General features: G+C 44.5%; 2 protein-coding genes across 2 annotated transcripts in view; both read right to left on the reverse strand.

Annotated features, from left to right (window-relative positions):
* The window catches only part of srcin1a (SRC kinase signaling inhibitor 1a), a gene marked incomplete at its 3' end in the record, with an annotated part of 68281 nt that overhangs the window by 34679 nt on the left and 7799 nt on the right, over positions 1–25803 (reverse strand). Inside the window, exons 2-7 of the mRNA XM_083778997.1 lie at positions 25300–25326; positions 12448–12643; positions 7849–8144; positions 1421–1951; positions 678–1030; positions 330–431 (exon numbers count right to left, since the gene is read on the reverse strand). Coding sequence (XP_083635123.1) covers positions 330–431; positions 678–1030; positions 1421–1951; positions 7849–8144; positions 12448–12643; positions 25300–25326 — 1505 coding nt within the window. The remainder of the gene's footprint in view (positions 1–329; positions 432–677; positions 1031–1420; positions 1952–7848; positions 8145–12447; positions 12644–25299; positions 25327–25803) is intronic.
* Positions 6085–7227, reverse strand: LOC310868865 (flap endonuclease 1-like; the record flags this gene model as incomplete). The annotated part of the gene is made up of 1 exon (XM_083779339.1): positions 6085–7227. The coding sequence occupies one exon, from the start codon at positions 7225–7227 to the stop codon at positions 6085–6087; it is 1143 nt and encodes a 380-aa protein (XP_083635465.1).

A 25803-nucleotide genomic window follows, 5' to 3' on the forward strand; every position in this document is an offset into this window, starting at 1 on the left:
TGATGTACACTGTAGGCTACAGTCGCTGACCTGTACAATGCCCTGCTCTCCATCTGATGATAGTCTGACCTGTACAATACCCTGCTCTCCATCTGATGATAGTCTGACCTGTACAATACCCTGCTCTCCATCTGATGATAGTCTGACCTGTACAATACCCTCCTGTGTGGCTGTACTTACACCATGCTTACACAAAACAAAAACTATTTCACTGCACAGAGCTGGTAATGGTTCTGAGAATAGCTTGTTATACTGCTTGTTGCTGTCCATGTGCCTCAGCGTGCAGCCTGGTGGGATAATGGGGGGGGGGCTATAATAGAATGTCTTACGTGCTGTCGCTGTCCGGTGCTCTGGTCAGAACACTCTGAACCAGGCCAGTCAGACTGGCGATCTGTTTCTCCATGGCTTCCATACGCTCCAGACGTTGGTCCCTAAACAGTGCATATACTGTGTGTCATAATCCCGTCACGTGATGTCATATCTGCCCTGTGCATTTTTTGATTACCAGGCAGAACAGAAATGTCAAATGTTCCTATGTCGAAAGCCAAAAACCACAATTCAATCGTTAATCGCAATATTTGTGCGACGATTAATCGTCAACTTAAAATGGTAATTGTGACAGCCCTACATAATGTTAACCTTTAGTAATCAGACAAAGCACTGTGTTCAGTCCTCACTCTGATACTGACCTACTGCTGTCCGGGTCCATGGGGCCGAAACCGGCTCCTCCGGGCCCGGCCGTGAGGCACAGCGGGTCCGAGCCGGAGCTGGGCCTCGACTTCGGGCTCTCCACGAACACGGAGGAAGAGGCCGAGTCCTTGCGGAAGGCCTGCCTGACGGGGGAGTCCCTGACCCGGCTGGGGGAGCCCGAGTACGAGTCCCTGTGACTGTCCCTCAGGCCCATGTCGGGGATCTTCTGCGGGGACGAGGGGGGCATCCGATGGAAGCCCATGCTGCCCAGCGTGGCCGAGGAGTACGAGTCGGAGTAGAGCGACGCGCCCGGCTTGTAGATGGGGTCGTCCAGGTCGCCCTGCAGGTAGCGGTGGGCCATATGGAAAAATATTATATATCACCATATTTTTGTCAAGCAGTATCACGATACACGATATTATCACCAATTTTTTTCTTTTCATGCCGTTTCTATGGTTATTTTTCAAGTTACTTAACAGTATAGTACAACAACCTACAAGGTAAAAGAAAATGGAGTAACAGACCATTTAGACCAAAATACGTATTCTTCTTGGCGAACGAAACAGCCGTTCTAAGTATAAATTAGGGTATAGAATTCACTGCAAATCATAGAATGAGCATTGACTGTCTGTATCACAATATATACGATATCTGGAAAAGGCATATCGTGGAGAAATTGTCTCGCCGCGACGATATTCATCGCGATCATATCTCCCCACCCTATCTATACCTGGAGGGCGGCGGCTGAGTAGGTGCTGAGGGAGCGGACGGAGCCGCGGCGGTAGAGCCCGCTGGACACGGGGAAGCTGAAGGGGTCTCCGATGGCGGCCAGGGACTGCGTGGAGGCGATGCTGAGGCGGCCCTCGTGCACCAGGCTGTAGGGGTCGGCGTACAGCCCGTCGCTCTTCATCAGCACCATGCTGTTCTTCCCGGAGACCTCCTCGTCGGGCTTGACGTCCCGCCGCTCCAGGATGGCGCTGGGCGAGGGGGACAGGCCGGAGTTCATGGGGGGTCCGCCGCCGCCGCCGTGATGGCCGCCGCCGGCATTGGGGTGATGATGCGGGTGCTGCTGCTGCGAGGAGTGGGAGGACCCCCCCGAGCCCGGCCCGCCCGCAAAGGACGGCGGGCGACCCCCGCTGTAGGAGAGGCGCGAGCGCGACGGGGAGCCAGAGGGGGAGCCCGAGGCGGAGGAGGAGTGAGGCAGGGTGTTGAGGCGGCGGGTGGGGGAGGAGTCGCGGGACGACGTGTACACCATCTCCCTCTGAAATGACAAGTGGGGAGGGGAGGAGTGGGGGGGGGGGGGTGTTATACCATGGAACTCTGGAGATGCATTGGAGCAACGTGTTCGCGAGTCAAGCTGAGGTTGACCTACGATTGTATATGTATCTGCCAATGCTGCATGTAAAATAGACCAGTCATTTGCCCCATTATTGAAACAAACAAAGCTGTTGGGCAGCAGTTAGGTCAGCAACAGAATGTGTTCAGCGATGTTGATCAAATTCAACATAGACTATTTCTGTGCCACTGCAAAAGTTAAAGGCTAGATCTGTAAGAGTGTTCGCTGCCTCTGAGCTGGTATCCAGGATACTGTCCTGTCTAGATGCAGCCGTTTCTTCTCCTTGGAAGAATGCTAGGCATTAGAATGGATCGTTAAGCAGGATGATGCCAGTATGCACTGCTCGGCAAGCAGGGCCAAATGAAGCGAATTTAATAGTTTAAACTACCCTCCAATATCCTAACTTGAACCAGAGGGTCTCTATTCTAGGGGGAACATTCGCCATTCGGCATTATTGTGAGCTATTTTCGGCGAAGACATTGGTGTAGAGGAGGGGAGGAGGGGCAGTGGACCAAGTACAGAGCCACATTAGTTTAATAAGTAGATGGGGTTTACGTGGTTACTAATATTTTTTCCTCTTTCATTTTTCTTCCTCTCTGGTATAGACTGTCGCAGTCCCGCCCCCTCGAGAGACCCGGAAAAGAAATCCCTGTTAATTTTCCTCATAGACTTTTCAGAAAGTATTTATTTAAAGACGTTTACGTCGCGGACAAAGCCAATTCTTGTCGTGACAAATCATGACAATAAACACAATGTTTTGGACAAAACAAAGAATTAGAAAGTAGAAAAGAACGGCAGGTTACAACCCTTTTTTTGTTGTTTTTCTTCTTTGTAATTATTTGTTTGGTCCAAAATATTGTGTTTGTTGTCATGATTTGTCACGACTCGAGTTGGCTTCGTACGAGGCTTAAAAGGTCTTTAAATAAATACGTTTTGAAAAGCCTATGGAGAAAATGAATGGAGAATAATTTCCTGGGCAATCTACTATTGCAATTATGTTAATCTATGCAGCTCTTGTCTCGAGGCAACACTTTCTATCTCCCAACTTCTCTTGTTCTTTAAAGCATCTCAGTGTTTCCTTCTACTTTCCATTCGTTTTTCAGCATCCCAGTTATAGCTCTATAATACAGCACTGTTTGATGCATGCTGTACCGCACACTGGTGTACGACAAAGGGATTTGCAACATTAGGTCCTCACACTCACACAGAAACGCATACAGTGTACACACATAAAAACCTTTCACATTAAAAAGCAGATACAGTATAAGCCATACAACACACTGCAGGACCAGTTCATGTCAATTATGTTAGTTTTTTTTTTCTTTCAATAATATTTTCATTGATTTTTACATTTTATGACAAAGACACAACAGAAAAAAGACACAGACAGCTCAGCTCAGACACGTTGTGGAACAAAGGACACAGTTATACACATAATATACCCATTACTATACATCTAACCATAAAATGAGTTAAGTGCAGCTTGCATTTGGTCCGTCCAGCAGAGCCAGCTGGCACGGAGAGAGGAGAAAAGACATTCTGTGTCATTCCTTCATTCAGTCTGTAAAACAGCTACAGTAACTTCAAGGTTTGTCAAAGTATTGATTTGGTTGTACTTAAGGGTATTACATCCTGTTATTAGCTGAATGAACAGACATTGCTGTACATACAGTGCACGCACGCACGCACGCACGCACGCACGCACGGTCGCACGCACAGTCTGCTCTGGTTTATTTACTGATTTATGTACTGTATGCTTTAATGGCTGCTTGATTCTCTGCGTTGTGTGAATAATGCAGATGGTAAATTGAAAAAGAAAAAGATAACTTGTCTCCAGTCTTTTAAACTACAACAGATAGCTGCTCACGGTGTTCTTGTTGTGCTGGGATGACAGAGGAGTGTTGTTCTCTGCTGTCACGTCAACAGATTGGCCCACTTGGAGATAAGAGAAAAATGCATTTCCAGAAGGAATTACTAACCCACATACATAAGCTGCTGCCCCAGCTGTTATTGCAGGTTATTGCTGGGGAAAATCAAAAGAAAACACCCTGGACTATTACCCTGTCTAAGAAACCCACGGTCTCCATTTATTTACGCTGTAATAGAATACTATAAATATGTAAATGTGCTATACTAGGCCACAGGTTCCCAAATACTGGGTCGGGAACCATTTGTGGGTCGCGGACACATTTGTATGGGTCCCTTTATTTTTTTTGTCGTCCGACATTTTGTTTTTAATTATCAAATAATCAAAACATTTTCAAAAAAATTCCCAGTAATTTCATGAAGAAATCAGAGAAAAATCGAAGAAATTCCATAAATTAGAAAATAATGAAAATAGCCAATCTACAAGCTCACAAGTCAGTGCGAAACAACGCATTGTGAGCTTGTAGCCTACAGTAGATCTGCTAATTTCACTAGTTTGGGTCCTGGGCAAAATGTATTTTTGTCTTTTTGGGGCCCATGCACCGTTTTAGCCTATGAAGATCAGATTTGAATGAGATCTGCAAGGATTTCAGTACTTGGCCAAATTTCAACCTAAACCCATTGTTCCGTTGCGAGATCAATAATAGTGTGACAAATAATACCCATGTTTTCTGTGGACTTCTCTGCAAATCGCTGATGTTGCGAAATGGCATATGGAGGAATACAGAAGATAATAGGGTGTTGTTTTCTACAACCTTTTTTCCTTGGATGGAGAAATGGAGACAAACATTTAACATAAAACATTTTGTTAATTCAATTGAATTAATACGACACAAACTTTTGCCCAGTTTTCCGGGTTTGTGTGAACACAAAAATTGGCTTGTGATTGGCTGATCACCCACCCATAGCGATGATTTGATTGGCTGGGCAAAGTGCATATTGAGGATAATAATAGTGAGGGCAGAAGAGTGAAGACGCCAAAAGTGATTGGCCGGCATGACATTTGTGATGATTTGATTGGTTGAGCACGGAATGTGATGTATGATGATGTATAAGATAAGATAAGAGCGCCCCTCACTTCACACCTGTGTGGATATTTTTACACAACATTAACCCATTTTGAGCGGGAACCCCTTTTGGTGGTCACATACATTATGTTATAATTTAGCTATTGAAAAATAGCAGATCTACAAGCTCATAGCTTGTAGGTCTGCTATTTTTAGAAAAATCGTAAAATTGTGCCTCAAATCTTTCAGAAAATTGTCATGATTTAGAAGACATTTTTTTAAATGTTGACCTGAAAGCACCAAGGAGCCAACTCTTTTGTCTGTAACTAGAGGTTCGGGACACTGTATACTCTCACATCTAGCAACCTAGGTCTGCACATCCCTCACCTCTCTCTCTCTCTCTCTCTCTCTCTCTCTCTCTCTCTCTCTCTCTCTCTCTCTCTCTCTCTCTCTCTCTCTCTCTCTCTCTCTCTCTCTCTCTCTCTCTCTCTCTCTCTCTCTCTCTCCCTCTCTCTCCCCCTCTCCCTCTCCCTCTCCCTCTCCCTCTCTCTCTCTCTCTCTCCACATATACGTGTCAGCAGGACAGAACCCTGGGATAGGCACTTTCTTTCCGCACGCCGCTTGAACTTGTAGCGTCGGCAAAGCGGTTAAGTTTTTTGCCAACACAACGCTACAAGTTAAAGCCGCGCGCATAAATGCCATCCACCAGCTGATCAAAAACCTGTATAGGTGTTTTTTGACACGAAGACGTGCCATGCACCCTCTGCCACTTATATTGGCACCATGAGGTAAATGGTGCATTTATATAGCGCCTTTAGCCAAGGCGCTATACATAGAGTGTACATTACATTCACCCATTCACGCACACATTCATACACCGATGGCGGCGGAAACCATGCAAGGCACCAACCAACACATCAGGGGAAATTAGGGGTTCAGAGTCTTGCTCAAGGACACTTCGACACTAACTCTGGGGGAGCCCGGGTTCGAACATGGCAACCTTGCGGTTCCCATCCGGCCACTCTAACCGCTGAACCATGGCCGCCCGTGACACAAACATTATGCAAAGTTCAGCCAATCACAACATAAATAGACACATCTGTTCATTTGTATAATAAAGGAATCCTATCTGCCCTTCTTGAATTTTCCTTGCGTGGCTCCACTCTTTTGCTTCCTCTTTGAGGAGCCCTTTGTCTGGAGTTCCTTGCGTTTGGAGGACAGCGATCCAGTGACAGTGAAGAAGGAGTCCAGGCGACCCTGTGTGCTGCCCCGCCTGCTTTTCAAAATCTTCTTAAAGCCGCTTCGAATCCTGTCCTCGTTGAACTGCTTCTCTCCACACATGAACTGCACCAGCCCGGCCTCGTCAGGCTCGTCCCACGTCAGCTCCAACGTGGTGCAGTCCACCACGTCGGGCTTCAGGAACAGTTCCCTGGCCTCCTGGTACAGCCAGTCCTCTGGAGCAGGGTGCTTCTCGGAGTCGACATTGTCCAGGATCTCCTCAATGGAGCCGTGCCGTTTGATCAGATCCATGGCTCTTTTTGGACCGATCCCCTTGATGGTCCCGCAGTAGTCGCACCCCAGCAGAATACACAGGTCTATGAACTGCTCGTTGGTCAGACCCATTTCTTGTAGAAGTCGATTGAGCCGGAACTCCTGGATAGGTAGCTTCTTCGCTTCGCTGGCGGTGAGGTGTCTGAGCAGGACGCCCGTGCCGAACGTCAGCCCGTCCATGTCCTCCGTCGCCGTGGCGAAGGCCTTCCCCGCTTTGACCAGGGCGGCGCAGCTGGCCTCGGCCTCGCAGGGAGCCTGGACGTAGGGGACCCCCATCAGGGTCAGGAGCTTCTGGCACTCGTCGTTGTGTTGCTTCGTGACTCTGACCAGTCGCTTGGTGAACCTGTCGACCTTCTCCCGCTCCCCTGCTTCCTGCGCCCGAGCGAGCAGACTCCTGGCTTCGGCCCTCCTCTCCGCTCTCTTCTCCAACTCGCCGGACTTGAGCTGCGGAGGCTCGCCGTCAAACACGTACACGGGTTTGATTCCGTGCTCCAGCATGTGGGTCGTTCGGTAGAACATTCCCATCAGGTGGCTCGTCGTCTCTCCGTGGTCGTTCTGCAGAAGGTTGCCGTCCTGACGGACAGAGACCAGGAACTGGTAGATGCACATGGAGGCATCGATGGCGACCTTCCTCCCGAAGTAGCTCTTAATCTCGTTCTCCTTGATGGCGCCGGGCGACCGGTCAGCGATCAGTTTGGCGAGGCCGTGTATTCCCATGATGAAGATGTGAAGGGAAACGCATCAAGTCTCAAAGTGTGTATAAATGTTATGAAGAGCGCACTCACTTTTGAGGGACGCTAGCCCCTCCTATATTCTGCTATTGTGTAGATTTTTGTCCTAACGTAAACATTGAATGCCATTGATAATGACTGGAGAATTTACGTCATATGTGTCTGAGCAAATCGACATGTTACGTCATGATGACGTACAATGATAAGAGCGCCCCTCACTTTACACAGGTATTTTTATCCTCAATACGTACATTTCTCAGCCAAGCAAATCATCGCATACACACAAAGACACAAAGCGGGGCATAGGAGCCCCTCAAAAAAAAAGAAAAAGCCACATAAAATATGCCTGGTTAACCATTCACATTTCATTAATGAACTAGAAATGTACTCTATCGAGCTGCCAACTTGCGCCATGCACACAAGTATAAATAAATGGCGCAAACAGAGAGCGACCACATTACCTGCTTACGCAAGTAACAAGTAATAATGAAATGTGATTTCAAGAGGGAGTGGTCAGCCAGGCTAACGAGTCTTTGCCACGGACACATAATTTTGTCCGTGTACTACGGACACATCGATGACCCCCACGCAGACCCTCCTGACTCACCCTCAGGTCCCCGTTGGCCAGGTGTGCGGCGGCGGGGTACGAGGCGTAGATGGGCTCCTTGCGGTAGATCTTGATGATGCTGCGGTCCTGGATGTCCCGGACGTCCTCCAGCTCGTAGAAGACGTTGCGCGCCTCGTCCTTGATGAGGATGGCCGTGTTGGGCGACTTGAGCATGCCCGCCGTCAGCTTCTGGGGGAACATGTGCACGATGAGCGCGTGCAACGTGTCCAGGCTGCTCAGCTCGTGGGTGATGTGGACGCGCCGCGTCTCGTCCCCGAACTGCAGGAACAGCACGCCTGTAAGAGAAAACCACACCCGTGTGAACTGAGCGGTGCAGGCTGTGTGTGTGTGTACTGTACTCTGTACTGTACTGTACTTTACTGTGCTATTGTTACAGTTATAGTGGTCAGTGTGAAGCTCAACAGCTGTACTGTATAGCCTGTTAGGCTGCTCAACAGTGCCACTTTAGGTCACCCAGCGGTATTGCAGCTGTCCGTACTCAAACGGACATACTGTACAGACACACATAGCTGTTCATTGGAGGTTATAGGCACCGCTCAAAAATGTGGATACCGGACTTCGTATGGCCAGTCTATGATATCAGTAGTCTGACTTATCTATGACGTTTGACTCCAAATTTGGCCAATGTTATGTTTCAGCCCGAACTGACTTCCATTATTGTTATTATTATAAAATTAAGATTAAAGTTAAAAATTAAGCAGCGATGTCATGTGGCAGCCAAGTCTATGGACTTTTAATTTAAACATCTGAGAGAGAGATAAATCACACTTGTGTGAAGTGAGGGGCGCCCACTGTGGCTGCCACATGACGTCGCTGCTTAAAGCCAGCGTTAAAAAGTCCATAGACTTGGCTGCCACATGACGTCACTGTCTGTCTGTCTGTCTGTCTGTCTGTCTGTCTGTCTGTCTGTCTGTCTGTCTGTCTGTCTGTCTGTCTGTCTGTCTGTCTGTCTGTTGATCCAGAGGGTGTCAGACCCAGATGATGGAGAAGAAATGATGACAAGAAAGAACAAAGAAAAGGAGCTGATGACAGTCAGGCAGAAATGAGGGCAATACGGCATGGGGGAGAGAGAGGTGGAGAAAGCTGAAGACCAAGGGGAATAGGCCTCTACACAATAACATATATCCAAATGCACCCTAATACGGGTCCATTTTGTTCATAATATGCGTAACACTAGCAGTGAACCTGTCGTTACAGTGACAGAGACAAGTGAGACCGACAGGCAGTGGTGGAAAGTAACTAAGTACAGTACATTTACTCAAGTTTTGAGTTTTTTTTATTCTGAAATACTGTAATATTAGAGTATTTCAAATTGTCAGTACTTTACTTCTACTCCACTGCAATTATTTGTAAACTTTAGTTACTACAGATACTTTGTAGATTTTGATTATTATTGCAGTTAGTACTTTAAAGGGTAAGACCACTTTTTTTAAGGTTTGGGTTGTGTAGTTACTTTGCCATGATGCAACTCCAAATGTGGACAAGAAATAAAAAATAACTGCTCCAGTGATTAGAAATTGATAATTAAAAATTTGCTCCTCATTGACTTACATTGTAGCTAAAACAGCTCTCAAAGTCACTATTTTAGTACGTAAACAAACACAAACAATGTTGATTCAGACAATATAGAGCATCACCAAAACTCATGCTGTTTTATTTTTTCATCAAAATGTTTTCTTCCTGTTGATTTGTCCATTTTATTGGGAAGAAAACCCGGACTGGATCCGTGGATCTGGATCCAGATCTTCAAATAGTAAAATCAACAGGAAGAAAACATTTTTATGAAAAAATAAAACAGCATGAGTTTTGGTGATGCTCTATATTGTCTGAATCAACTTTGTTTGTGTTTGTTTACATACTAAAAGAGTGACTTTGAGAGCTGTTTTAGATACAATGTAAGTCAATGAGGAGCATATTTTGAATTATCAATTTCTAATCACTGGAGCAGTTATTTTTTATTTCTTGTCCACATTTGGAGTTGCATCATGGCAAAGTAACTACACAACCCAAACCTCAAAAAAAGTGGTCTTACCCTTTAAGTACACTTCGAAGCCAAATCTTCTTGAATACCAGACTTTTACTTGTAACAGAGCATTTCTATATTGCAGTTGATACTTTTACTTAAGTACACAGACTTGTGCAAAAAAGCACCCTTACGGTTACGGGTCCATTTTGTTTATTTGTGTACACTCTCTGAGTGAAAGTGAACACTAGTGAACCTGCAGTTCCCACCACTACGGTGCCAGAGTGGAGTGAGAGTGACAGGTCCACTGTGTTCTAGCGCCTCACAATGACTCCTCATCAGTCACTGTCAGGACAGTTTTACGGCAGCCTCTTTATCCCCGCCGTGCTTGGCATAACCTTATGCCTCTGTGTTTATGAGTCTGAGCCAGGCTGCACACTAATCCTATACTCACCGCCATGGCCTTTACAATACTAAACCTGTCTTCATTTTGGTCTTTTTACCCCAACAGTCCCGTAATCCCGTCGTCGCCTAGTCGATAATATGCTAATAGATAGACATACTGTAAAGCTTCAGTATGTCAACAGTTCCTATACGGTAACCTAACTTATAAATCGTATTGCTGTAATAGTGCCACAGTGAATGTGAGCTGACTCTACGAGGTGTAGTACTGTAAACGACGGATTAACTGCACTAGGTGAGAGATAATATATCCGTGTAATAAAGGTTGTTAAGTTATGATAGTAGATGGTGTAATCTTGCTATATTGTATACATTTTCAATTGAAACGTGAAATGTATTACTGCTGAATCGTCTGTGTTTGCATAGTTCAAAACTATTATGGAACTAGATAAAGTGCCAATCGGCACAGGTCTCCACCAGGATTCTTCCTCAGCCTAGTGGGAATATGCATGCACAGTTTCATTGCAATCGGACGCTGCGTTGAGGAGTTGTGGCCATTTGCTACTCCTGAAAACTGTAGGAGCCAATCGTGGCCAATCAGGATGGAATATGAGAAATCAAACAAACCTGTCTTGATCACATGACTATGGAGATCATGTGTAGCGATTTGCGTGAAATTTGGATAAAATCTGAAGGAGTAATAATAGAAAATGTGTTTTACATATGTCGGCCTCCTGGTGGCGCTATAAAGAGCAGATGTGAAAAATTCCAGACAAAGGTTTTTCCTTGGCCTCTAGGGAGTTGGCATACAAAGTTATCCACAGATCCGTGCAGTTAGAGGTAAAAACACTTTTTGGCCAGTTATAGCGCCACCTTGAGGCTGAGTTGAAATTGTTCATGTGGCATTTTGTCCTCAGCCTAGTGGGAATGTGGGTGCACAATTTCACGGAAATCACGCGATGTGTTCATGATTTGCAGTATTTTGTTTGAAACTGAGCACTCCTGTGAACTTTGGAAGCCAATCTTAACCAATCAGGATGGAGTGTGAGAAATCTGAAAGACCGGTTTCGTTGAATGGCTGTAGAGAGACTGTGTACCAATTTGCGTGATGTTTGGACAAAATCTGTAGGTGTACTGTGCAAAAACTTGTTTTGCACAAAGCGGCCTCCTGGTGGCGCTATAACAGGCCGTTCTGGAAAGTTTGGGGCAGAGGTTCATCGTTGGCATCCAGGGAGTGTGTCTGCAAAATTTGGCATCGACCGGGTTAACGGTGGCCGAGATTAGCTGCTAACGGACGGACGGACGGACGGACGGACGGACGGACACACGGACGGACGGACGGACGGAGTGCAAAACATACTCTCCCCCTAGGCCTTCGGCCTGGTGGAGACAATGAACTTCAAATTGCAATCAGAACTCCAGACTCACTCCTAATCTTAGTCTGAGAACCCACCTCTTCAGACTCTATCTTAGACAGTAGCACTTGCACTAGCCTTGACGACCTTACAGCCAGGCGTATGCAAATGCTAAACTTATGTAGACATAGTACTCTATAGTGTATACTTTATTTATATTTGTTTATTGTACATATTCTATACTGTTAGACGGATGTTAGGTCCTTAGCTTGCTTTTGATTAATGATGACTATTGTCATTATAAGCCATTATTATAAGCCATTTGTCTTATTAGCCAGGGATCCTATTAATGTGCGGAGGCATAACATCACAAATCATTAGCCTTATGTCTGCAAGCAGTTATTTTCAACATAAAGAAGCACTGGCTGTGCAGTGGGAGCAATTAGACGCTCAAGCTGTTGAAGTGAGAATATTGTATTGTTATCCCGTCCCAATTCACTGTATACCTCTGAAAGCACAGCATATATGTCCACACATTACTGAAGATAATTAGTGCAGCTGTCAACATGTATTGCTATATATATATATATATATATATATATATATATATATATATATATATATAATATGATGTTGAATCATAAAATGGAGGCAGATGACTCGCTGTGGCAACCCCTGAAGGAGCCGAAAGGAGATGGATGGATAGGATTGACAGAGGCAGGATAGATGGATAGATGTGACCACACCATTCACATGAGGGCCATTTTGTGGTCACTTCACACACTCCGGGGGATACTATAAAGTGAAGGTATATGAAATAAAATGGCGTCCCGTCCGTGTCACCGTGACGACCCTTACCTGGCGAGCGTAGCTTGTTCTGGCTGGCGGAGCGCGAGAGCGGCAGGCTCTGGCGGAAGCGGTTCATGCGGTTGAATCCCAGCGGCATGTCGGCCTCTGACATGGTCTCCAGGGACTCGGCCGAGGCGAAGGAGAGCTTGGCGGCCTGGTCGGCCAGCCCAGACTGAGTGGACTGAGAGTGCCGCGGGCTGCGGCTCTGTGGGAGGACGGACACACATGCACACACACAAACGCACACACACACAAACACACACACACACACACACACACACAGTGGTCAGTTAGCCCAGACTGAGTGGACTGCCCGACACACACCGTCTGCGACCGCCGCGGCACAGTATTGCCGTGCGCCATAGCCGCACGGCAACACCAACAGGACGCGGCACGCTACCACGCGGCTGGGAAGTTTTGTTGGCTGTGTGGTTGACACAAAACCTCAGGACGTCACGCTTAAGAGGAAACACCTCAACTTAACAAAACACACTCCCGTGTCTATGTCGGTTTTGCCATAATGAGCGCATGTCGGGTTTTTGGGTTGACTCGACGGTGCTGTATATTGTCAAGGAGGACGCGGGGGCTCATGCGGAATTTCCTCAGTCTGACGGTCTCCCCAAGGCAGCGCAGACGTCGTTGAGCCGGTGTGTGTGTGTGTGTGTGTGTGTGTGGCCTACGTGAGGTCCTCAGAGACGTTGTGTACACACTGAGCAAACTTGGAAGTTATCGGCTCCCTATTCCCCACCTCCGCCGCGCATCTCCCTTCTCGCTCGGAGACCGCCGTACTAATGAGCTCCCACAATGCCACCTGTTGATGTGTGGCAGTGGTTGAAAAAATGTACTCCATTGTTTTACTTAAGGAAAGGTATCAATACTGAAATGTAGAACTACTCCGTAACAGTCCGGAAGTATTGCCATCAAAATGTACCAAGTTATCAAATGTATAAAAATCTTTTGAAAATAGCCGACGCAATGCAACGCATTGTGAGCTTGTAGATCGGCTATTTTCAAATGGTCTAAATGTATAGGGCTGAAGTGGTTAATGTATATGTTGTATAACTATAATGGATCATTTAAGATTGCTATCGAAGAACTACACAAGCAGGCCTCACGTGCCATGTACTCCCTCCTTAGTAAATGTAGATCGTTTGATTTACCAGTAAATGTTGCATTGGATCTCTTCGACAAATTGGTCTCACCAGTCATGCTGTACACATGTGAAATCTGGGGGTTCGAAAAACTGGAAAAACTAGAAAAATTACATCTGAAATTTCTCAAGTATATTCTAAAAGTTAAAACAACTACCTGTAGTAATATGGTGTATGGTGAGCTGGGGAGGTATCCAATTTGTATCGCTGTTAAAAAGAGACTTATCGGGTACTGGGCCCGGTTGATCGAAGGAAAAGAGAGTAAACTGAGTCGAATAATGTACGACTGTCTGTTTAACCTGTACAACACAGGTGCCCATGTGTCACCTTGGGTTGCACAGGTGAAGAAAATACTGGATGACTGTGGTATGTCTTACATTTGGTTGGCCCAGAAATTTAATAACATTGACTGGTTGAAGCGAACTGTTGAACAAAGGTTGAAAGACCAGTTTCTGCAAAAGTGGCAAAGTGAACTCAATAGTATGACATCATGTGACATCTATGTTGAATATAAACAAGAGTTCAAACTAGAAAAATATCTTCTATGTGAAAACCGTAAGTATAGACAGGCTATTTGCAACCTTAGGCTAAACAACACAAGAATCCCAAAGGTCATCGGTAGATATAAAGGATTGGAAAGAAATCAGAGGATTTGTAACCTATGTAAGGAAGCCAGAATTGGAGACGAGTATCATGTTTTGTTAGAATGTAAGAACACTGACATTATGAATTTCAGGCAAAAATACCTGCCACTTTATTTCTTTACCTACCCTTCTATGTTTAAACTAATTGCATTACTAAAATCTGAAAAACAAAAAGTAATTTATAAATTGGGTGCTTTTCTGAAAAATGTTCTCCCACTGTATAAATAGGGAAAGCCTTACGATATGTCTATGTATATCGTGTAATCTGTAATGTATTGTATACTCTCGATTGTATACTTTTATGAATCTGTGCTCCAAACCATGTGATCATGGTCGTGAGTTAAATAAATGATGATGATGATGATGTAATCAAAATCTACAAAGTACAGTAACGTAACTAGTAACTACCTGTCAGTGGGGAGTGTTGGCTGATGAAGGAATATCAACATCCTAATACATCCTAATACTGGGGGGTCAAATTATGACAGGCAATTCCTGCTGTCAAAATATGGTAAAGAACACTTTGTTTGAAATAGACACTCATGCTTTCCAAGGTGTGATTTGGGGTCCTAAGGATGAATACAAAATGAATACTGTTTCAACATCTTAAAACCAAAATGTTGAATTGTGGGTTTGAGCTCAGGGGGGGTAACTACCTGTCAGTGGGGAGTGTTGGCTGGGAGGAGGAGTAGGACTACGGCCCTATACGTCCTCTCTGGGGGGTACTACACTCCCCACCTGTCAGTGGGGAGTGTAGTTATCCCCCCTTTTGATTTACATCAAAAGGGCATGTGAGCTCAAATGTTGATATTCATCTTGTATTCATCCTTAGGACACCTTGGAAAGCATGAGTGTCTATTTCAAACGTTTTTTTGACTGGGGGGTCATATTTTGACAGCAGGAAATTGCCTTGTCATAATTTGAACCCCAGTATTAGGATGATTCATTCATCAGCCAACACTCCCCACTGACAGGGTCAAAAAATTGTAATGGAGTAAAAGTTAAACATTTTCCTGATGTAGTGGAGCAGAAGTAAAAGTATTGAAAATTTGAAATACTCCAGTAAAGTAATAGTACCTCAAAATTGTACTTACTGTAAAGTACAGTAGCCTACAGTACTTAAAAAACGTATGTACTTAGTTACTTTCCACCACTGGTAATGAGCTCCCACAATGCCAACTGTTGATGTTTGGATGGTGCGTGCGTGGCTCCAGACACATCCGCTAGTTAGCTAGCATCACAAACCCAGTGGAACACACAGGGGATCTTTTTATTATTATTATTATTATTATTATTTTGTTGCTGTCGGGCAGAAGCCTCCTATATGTCCATATTCTACATTCCCACAACATTTCCACACATCCACAAAACTTTGAGAGCCTTTTACTCAGATTCTTGGTTAGGCGTTTGACTACATTCAAACAAGCATAATCTTATTCAAATATTATTTTCTGATTTCAATGAATGACACATCATTTGAAAGCTTACATTCTGTACTTCCATAATCTGCAAAAAGCTGCTTTTCCCCACAAATGAATGCCCTGCTTGATCATACTATCAACATCAGCGTCACACAAAAGCATCAAAAGTGGCAGATCTGCAAGATTAGACCCGCCAACAATGGACGGACTACCGTCTACCGCTCGAACGGCGCTGCTCCCGTGCCTGCATGGTTAGGGTTAGAGAATGGTCGTCCATGGACCATGTCTGACTTTTGCTATTTTAGAATTCGAATCCTGAAAAGTATTGGACATAAAATGAGGTTTCCACCCGACAGAGACACTTTATTTATTTCTATTCTTGTTTTTCATTTTCCCATCTTGGTCTGACTTAATCGGATTTTCAGTATGGCACTATAGCTGTAGCGATTCCAATTAATCTAGTTACTGTCGCGACGCCGGCTGTGACGGGAGCTGCAGAGAGGGCGAAGGTTGAGCATTCCCGATCGCGAGGGCTCATTCGTTGTTCATTAACGTGTTAAACGAAACGGACGAAAACACATGCAAATTCAATCACATTCAATGTCATCAACTATTCTACTCGGGAATGTCTTTTTTTTGTCTAGGCATACATACAGTAATTCAGTTGCGTGCCTCGCGTGCGTGGCGTGCGTAGTTCAACTCACGCACGCACATTCTGCACATTCTGTATCTCTTACACTGGACCACCAGAATTTTAAACAGTCCTCAAGGACCACCCCACTCCACCTCCACAAAACAATATGTAGTTAAAAAAAAATATATATATTGCTGATCTTAAATCTTAATGACAGATTTATTAGTTGTGCATGCTCACAATGCACCACGCTGCGATGTGCACTGAGCTTGTATAGATCCGCTGTTTTCAGTTAAGCAATTATCAGTCATTATTGCATTTGATGGACTTCCAAAATATTAGGTAAAGATATTTTTGATACAGTAACAAAGGTACTATAATGTGTATATATATATACACACACACACACACACGAGTGGTCCATGGACCACTGGTTGAGAATCAGTGCCTGCAAAATTGCAGTTGGTGCTGTCCATGGACAGACAACGTCTGAGCACGCAGGGTGGTGGTGATACTGACGGACGGTCCCTCTCTGATGGGGTCATTCATCTAAGCAGTGTCCACACCACACCATACAGCCACTATAGTTCCAGACAATCATCTAAGCAGTGACCACACCACACCATACAGCCACTATAGTTACAGACAATCATCTAAGCAGTGTCCAGTGTCCACACCACACCATACAGCCACTATAGTTCCAGACAATCATCTAAGCAGTGTCCACACCACACCATACAGCCACTATAGTTCCAGACAATCATCTAAGCAGTGTCCACACCACACCATACAGCCACTATAGTTACAGACAATCATCTAAGCAATGTCCAGTGTCCACACCACACCATACAGCCACTATAGTTCCAGACAATCATCTAAGCAGTGTCCAGTGTCCACACCACACCATACAGCCACTATAGTTACAGACAATCATCTAAGCAATGTCCAGTGTCCACACCACACCATACAGCCACTATAGTTCCAGACAATCATCTAAGCAGTGTCCAGTGTCCACACCACACCATACAGCCACTATAGTTCCAGACAATCATCTAAGCAGTGTCCAGTGTCCACACCACACCATACAGCCACTAGTTCCAGACTTAGAGACAAGCGCAAGCGCGCCACATGGCAGCGACACCCTGCAGAGTATGACATCCTTGCTGTAGCTTCAGTGAGACATGCAGCCAAGAGATTAGCGTGAAATTACACTGAGAATATTCGTTTAAAAAAAAAGAAAGAAGCTAAGCCCACAGTTAGACTGTTGCTTCTTTCATAGATAGGAGCAACAGTTTTCCTGCATAAGATGAGTAAGGCTGTCTCAAATAAAATACTAGTCATGTCTATAAAGTGCAAGAGCGGTTTCTGTAGCTGTCCTTTGAACTGCAGCTTTGTGAAGTTGAAAGCAATTTTGCTTCTGTGCTTCAGAAATACCAGTTTCCTGCCACTGCTAAAATAGAGAACACAGCTGTGATATCTTTGAGGCAAGGGAACTGCATAATGCACCCACACCGAGCTACTACCACTTCCCACAATGCCTGTGGAGCCTCCTGCAAGGCTGCGCTAACATTCAGCATTCAAGAAGCACATAGTTCCATTGAAAGGAGTCAAAGGACACCCATTTGAATCCACGCGACAATCTGTTTTTGAGGGAAATTTGGCCACGTCCTTCAATAGTCGCCGTCGATATGATACCGTTACCGTATATGAGGAAGGTGCAGAATGTCTATCTACAGCTGTGGAGCTGCTCAAGTGTAAAATAGTGCTGGTGGTATAGTTTCCAGGATCATAATGTGTGCATTGTAAATCTCCCTCTACAGACATTTACTGTTTCTGTATCAACTCATGTGGTTAATCTATTTGTACAGTACATACATTTAAATGAACATGCCCTAGGCTATGCATGACTATATCCTCAATGTGTTGATATTTAACACGGTAAAGGATAGTGCTACATAATAGGACAATGTGTTACCCAGGACTGTGGCATTGGTGCTAAACGTGACAATACATACACACGCCTGTTGGGAAAAAACTGGGTGCAGCATTCCCCTTCCAGGGGCCATTCAATTCAACAGCACATGTTAGCTCGACGTCACTGAGATCGCAACGTGAACTCTACACTACCGTTGTGTTATTAGAGAGCATAGAGCAGAGGAGAGGATCATCTAGACGAGAACAAAACATCTTTTGCACGGAACATGACTAAAAGGAAAAAGGAGAACATGGATGCCTCAAACACACCTGAGGCTATTGTATAGGCTTATTAAAACCCAAGCAGCCTCCTCCCTCCTCATGTCCTTTTCTTCTCACACGTACATGTGCACGCGCACACACACACACACACACACACACACACACACACACACACACACACACACACACACACACACACACACACACACACACACACACACACACACACACACACACACACACACACACACACACACACACAGAGGGTAGCTCAGTAATAAGACCAGGGGGATACAGTAGTTGTTGCTAAAGTGATCCAGCACTCCAGTAATAGGGTTGTACATTATAATGGCTATATGGTATAAGAACCAGAGAGAGTTTAATCAAAGAACTAAAGACCTGTAGCAGAGGGTTATACCTGTTATCCCATTCCCCACCCACGCACCCAGCCAGCCACTCACCACCCACCCATGCACCTGCAGCCAGCTGCCACCCACCCATGCACCTGCAGCCAGCTGCCACCCACCCATGCACCTGCAGCCAGCTGCCACCCACCCATGCACCTGCAGCCAGCTGCCATCCACCCATGCACCTGCAGCCAGCTACCACCACCCACCCATGCACCCACAACTGCCTTCTAATTACGCTGCTGATAAGCGTCTCGCTAGTTGTCTGGACACCACTGAGGGAGCAGACAGATTTGTGTGAAAAGAGAATGAGTGTTTCTCCCCTGAGTGTTATTTCTCCAATCTCCAGGAACGTAGGTTGTAACAGCTATTTTTCGCACCTCCTCCATTCCTTTTCTTTTCACGTCAGCCTTTCAAACCGCCCGGAAATCAACAGGTACTCCCGAGTCCCCACTCGTGACTCCATGTGGCAGCCAAGGCTTTGGACTTTTAATGTTTGCTTTAAGCAGTGACATCATGTGGCAGCCACAGTGGACGCCCCTCACTTTACACCAAAGCTTTGTGTGTTTCTGTGTATGTTTATGTTTATTTATTTGATATTTGTATATTTATACATTGATATACTTGTAGATGCATCGTTTACAGTGTGTTAGCACGAGTGCTAGTTTTCACCACTTGTCCATAGGAGACTTTTATGAAAATACAAAGTTAAAAGAACACCCAATCTAAAAATAAGAAGTACATTCAATAAAAAGTACATTCAAGTGAAATTTACAGCAAGGTTACAGTACATTACATAACCTCCAGTACAAAAGTAAACATAATCATTCTCGTAACCAGTCAGGAGCTATACATGTGAGCACAGTTGATCTGATTTCAACCATAGTTTGAGACCTCTATAGAACACATTACCATCCGTCTCTAGTTTTAAGACCGTAGGCAAGGAGTTCCACAAGTTAGCTCCCTTTACTGAAAAGGCAGACTGTCCGAATGTGTTATTGATGCTGTATGATATGTGTGAGAAAATCATAGCATGCATATACAGCTGTGCAGTTTTGGCTGATAGGTCCCTTCTAATATGACGAAAACTATTTAGATTTGGTTTGACCTTGCATATATGCTTTACCAGTTTTTCAAATTTTAAGTTTTTATCCAAGATTATTCCTAAATATTTTACTTCACCCATTTCCATAAGAGTTTCATTTTTGATGCGTACCTCAAAGGTATCAGCAGCAGGCCTGCTGCGGATGGAGATACACATTGAAACTGATTTTTGAACATTTAAAGTTAATTGTGATGACTCTAGCCAGTTGGAGATGTTCTCTAATTCCTGTGTCAGCTGCGCAGCTGCCATGCTGGCTGTTTTAGCAGATGTATAGATGACAGTGTCATCAGCATACATTTGGCAGCTAACGCCTGGGCAGGTATTAGGAAGATCGTTAATGTACATAGTAAATAGCAGTGGTCCAAGTACCGACCCTTGGGGCACTCCCATGTTATTGGGGAGCAGCAATGATTTCTCCCCATTGACCCTGACACACTGCTGTCTCCCTCCCAGATATGACTTAAACCACTGTGAAGCTTCTGCTGACACTTTGAAATGTTTTAACTTGGACAACAAGACTCCATGATGGACAGTATCAAAGGCCTTTTTTAGGTCCAAGAACACTGTCAACACAACTTGTCCCCTCACCAGTAGACCTTTGAACCTGTCAAGTAAGTAACAGTTAGCTGTCTCGGTAGAATGTTTGGGTCTAAATCCAAACTGCTGTGGGTGCAGTAGTTGCTTAGACTCCAAATATTCAGTTAGTTGCATGGCAACGATCTGGAAGAAACAGGAAGAAGAGCAATGGGTCTATAATTGCTAGCCAAGTCCTTGTCCCCTGACTTGTGGATCGGGGCAATTATTGCCTTTTTCCAGCTCTCTGGGAATCTTTTTTGTTTTTATAGATAAGTTAACTAAGTAAGTGATAGGCATTAGGCTCTAGTAAGCAGGTCAGATTTATTTTTATTAGTACAGCATATAAGCCGTGGATGTCCTTTGACATTGAGCTACTCATGTTTGCGATGCATTTTTTTACTGCATCACTAGACACCTTGGAAATCATCTGGATGAGCATTGTCAGTCTCATCATAGGGTGACTCAGTGGATCTGAAATTACTAGACAATTCCTCTACAGACTTAATAAAAAAATTGTTGAAAGCATTTGCCATGGCCACATTGTTATCCACAATGCCATTGTTTACTTTCAAACAATATAATATATATATATATATATATATATATATATATATATATATATATATATAGTATACCAACCACGGTTTGGCTGATTTGATTGGCTGAGCACGGATTGTGATGTAAGATGATGTACGATGAAAAGAGCGCCCCTCACTTCACACGAGGGTGATTGTTTTGTAATAAAGAAAGTTCTGAGACTGTCTGTCAACAGCGCAGAAACACAAGCATGTCCTGTTAGAAAACTGTCGGGGGTTGGAGGAGGGTTGGTGGCAACACGTTTCTCTCACATCCCTTTGTCTTTAACTTTCCTTTGGCTTTCATCATACTTGCTCTCCATCCTTGTAAGTTTCCACATCAATGCCTGTCTGTAGCCCCTCCTGAGATCTCCCCTTATGTCTCTGGAAGCCGCCAATCCGTGGAAAAAGATTACTCAGACAAAATTGCTGTGGATTTTTTCACAGATGCCATCGGAGAGAGAGGGAGAGAAAAAATGGCATGTTCCTCTAGGGGAGGGGGAGATGTCGTAATCCTCTTTGCCCATGAAAAGGAGGGAGGTGGAAAACGACAGTCGAAATCCTCACTGAGGCTGCAACTGTCAATCATTTTGTTTTCTCAGCCATTCTCACCCTTTGATTCAACTGGACGTAGTTGTGTCTGTCAATATTGGTTAATGTATTCATTAACATAATTTAGTATAGCCTAATACCTGCTTAATGCTCAAACCTATAGCATCCCTCAAACCAGTTCTTAAACTCCAATAGCTGGAGCCATAAACCATAACCATAAGCATGGTGAAATAACACGGATTGGCAATTCCATACTTCTGTACATACACTACTAGAAAACCCCCAAATAATAATGTTGTGGGGAGTGCATTTTTCCCCAACTGAGATAATGGGGTGAAAGCCACACCTCCGTCGCAGTCAAAACAGTAGTAGCTTTGTATGTACAGAATTGCCAGTCCGTATTATTTCACTGTGTTTAGGTGAGATCTGACTCGCTCCTCCTAACCAACACCACAACCACCTGAGTGGCGAGTTGGTCACTATATTTAACTCCACCTGTTTAAGCATCCTTGACCCTGTTGCCTCCCCTTAAATCCAGATCCTAAACCTTAAACCTAAACTCAAATCTCAGCCCTGGACAAAATTACACTATAGTTAGTGCCACAAGGCAGCCAGGGGAGGAGCATGAACGGAAAAAAAGGATACGCTTAAATTATTAAAGTTTAACATATCCTGAGAGACTGTCTGACTAAATAGCAAGATGCTGTCAGAGCAAATGAAAAAAAACATGTCTAATATAATCCCAGGACAATGGGGATTATTGACACTATAAATAAATGCATTACCAACCTGTGAAAACCTCTCTGTTTGTTGATAAGGTATACAGCTGATACAATAGACCTTCTGTCCCCCATGTGTCTATACTGCTCTTAGCCTCTTATGTTCATTGAGCATATATGTGATCGTTTCCTTTTTTACTGGAGATAGTTCCCCAGAGGAAATCCACAACCCGCTGTCTTAACTCTGTTCTTTCACACCTCCTTAAAGAGGCACTAGACAGATTTGGCACCAGCCTTCTGTCAATTATCAACAGCTGTCTTGGTACAGGACCGGGTAATGTTCCATTTTATGAAAGAAAACGAAAATGCCGACGTTCAGCCTGTCGCCAAAAGGTCTGCACTTTTTTTTAGATAGATTTCTAAATGATCTTTCCTTTAAAAAATGTCGTCTTTGACCTACTACTATACTCCTAGGTTATCGTTATTTCATGACAATTGATCAAGTGCTCCTGGATGGGTTCAGAGCACATCATAGCACATCATATCTAGTATTAAAGGTTGTTTCTGGTGGCTGTGACTCAAACTCAGAGTTGTCATTCAGGGAACAGCCAATGTGCCGCCAAGATCGAAACCTTTCAGTTCGGATTGCCTGTTGTCCCGATCTATTTTCCTTGTAGATGTCCGCCCTGGGTTCTATTAGCCCTGAATGGACAAGAGGGCCTCCTGTGTCCCCGTTCCACCACTAGGCCACTTAGATGCTCTGACCAGATGCTTTTAACTGTCCCGTGAGCCAGTTGAAGCCTTTTCTGTTGCTGTGGAATATAGCCTAACACTTCCCCGTTAGGAGGACTGTCCCTTCTTTAAACACTTTTAAATCGAGACTAAAAACATACTTTTTCTGCCTTTGAATGTTTTATAATTATTTTATTTTTTTACATCATGCAAACGTTTCTGTTTTCAGTTCAACTCTGGTCGGTTTTAAATAATGCTTTATATACTGTAAATAAAAATTTACTTGACTATCTTTCTCTCTTGCATTATCTACCAGCTGTGATGCTGGCACTTCCTGGATCACATTAAGATTAAGGAAGCGGGTAAAAAGGCATCATGAAGTGCCACTTTGTTTTTCAACAGAGGAGAGGTGCACTGAAAGCAAAGCGCCTCCCCGGCCACTATAAACCTGTTGCCACTCAACAAGACCAGTTGATTGATGGTGTTTTTGTTTGTGCACTGTGCTATCACAGCAGCACAAACACCCACCTCCACTGCTGCCACACTAATCTTTGCTGCAAAGCCACAGACTAGAGTAATGTATGGCAAAGTGATTGATAGATGGCAACATGCTGTGCTATTAGGGAAATGCACACAGATACAACAGTATTCCCCACAGTATGATCATTCATTCTTCATTTCGTTTGGGTGTCCTTCCAGACCATCACACACCGCGGCCCTCAACAGTCTCTATGACGTAACAAACTAACGGTCTCCCAACACACTCTATGGCACACAGTACAACATACTACCTCTCTCAACAGGCTCTATAACATACAATAACCTACGCCACAGTCTGGCACATGTTGAGGAGTGGCAGTGCACGCATTGACCTCACAGCAAAATACGGTATATGCAGTGTATGGACCAATACTAATAATTGCGACTGCAGGTCGCATTTACTATGAAATCGTAATTTTTTGTCCGTCAGTGTCCGTCATTGACTCAAAATCCCCATACAGGGCAAAGCCCTATGGTGCCCAGATCTCGTCACATCGCGTGACATCAGAGTTCCCTGATATAGTCATATAGTAAATGCGACCTGCTGTCGCAATTAAGCCCATATATGGAGATCCCTCAATGTTGGCCAGCAAAACTACATCTGACCTCAAACCTCAAACCCTTAGATCTCCATGGATATATATGTCAGAAGAACCTGTTCTGAAATTCCATAATATGTTGATCCTTCCCCATCCTTCCTTCCTCTTCGATGTCTCCCTGTCCATTTAAACACTAGCCTGCCCCAAAGTTATTAATGCAGCCGCGCCCTGCAGCCGACGAAAACTGTCATCAAATGCAGCCCAACGTAATTACATAAACAAGAGATCAACAAAAGAACAATAAAACGATATTAAACAAGATTAAAAACAAGATCAAAAACACCATCAAGGAGAAATTAAAAGGAGGCAAGATCGGAATTAAAACAGTACAAAAATAGCAAGAACAAAACATCACTACATCACTGTAGACGTATTTCAGACTCACTCAGATCTCACACCTGTCCATGCAACCTATCATGGATAACTTTCCCAGTTGTTCAGCATGGATTCAAGTTGCCATGGTAATAATGTTAAAGTGTTCATTCAGCATGTCTGAGAGTTCTTAACGTCTATACTGTCATTAGCCCGAATAATGCTTCGGCAAGGTCACACTATAGTGCTACATTCAAGTGAAATTTACAGCAAGGTTACAGTACATTACATAACCTCCAGTACAGTGCTAGCTGGTATCATAAAGCCAGAGAATCATTTCCTGCAGATTAAAAAGGAGCTCGGACGCACACACACGCGCACACACGCACGCATGCACACACGCACACATGCACACACACACAAACACACACACACACAGTGTACAGAGGCACCAATGTCAAAGGTGCGGTGTCAATGGTGCAGTATACAGTAGGCACATCGCAGTGGGACCATGGGAATTACTGTGTAGGCTAATAGTGCTTCACACAGTCTGAAGTGATAGAAAGAGACACGCATCGCAGAGCTCTCTCTCTCTCTCTCTCTCTCTCTCTCTCACACACACACACACACACACGCACACACACACACACACTGTGAGGACGATAACACACAGAGACATTTGGACTTATATGACTGACCTTAAAGCTCCAGTAGTTGGGCTGTTGCTGCAGCGTCATTCGTTGGGAGGAAGAGAGAGAGGGAGAGAGAAGGACAAACAGAGAGACATAGGGTTAGAATAGAAACAGTTACCTTGCCAATCAAGCATTGTAAAACATCAGTGGTGGCCTCAGGGGCGAGGCAGATGGGAGATGGATGGGATGGAAGAGCAAGAATTGGAATAAGCCCCCGGCCCCTCCCGCAGGCCCCTGACACAAAATCAAATGCTTCTCCATGTATGACGCTGCCGCACCGTTCCATTTTCCATTCCCACAGTCCTCCACATAACAGCATAACTATGAGAACAGCCTCTGCATTATACTGTAAGAAACAATACCTGAATAGTATTGGTGGGTAGAGTCTATGTAATCTAAGAAATGATCCACTTAAACCCGATATACTTCATTGACTGGTGGTCAATGGACCCTGGCCTGCAGCCCGCAGTGCCCTGTGCGAGACTATTTCAAGGTACAGCTGTTGCTTTC

The sequence above is a fragment of the Protomyctophum parallelum genome (genome assembly GCF_964188405.1).
Source record: "Protomyctophum parallelum genome assembly, chromosome: 13".
NCBI classification, from domain to species: domain Eukaryota; kingdom Metazoa; phylum Chordata; class Actinopteri; order Myctophiformes; family Myctophidae; genus Protomyctophum; species Protomyctophum parallelum.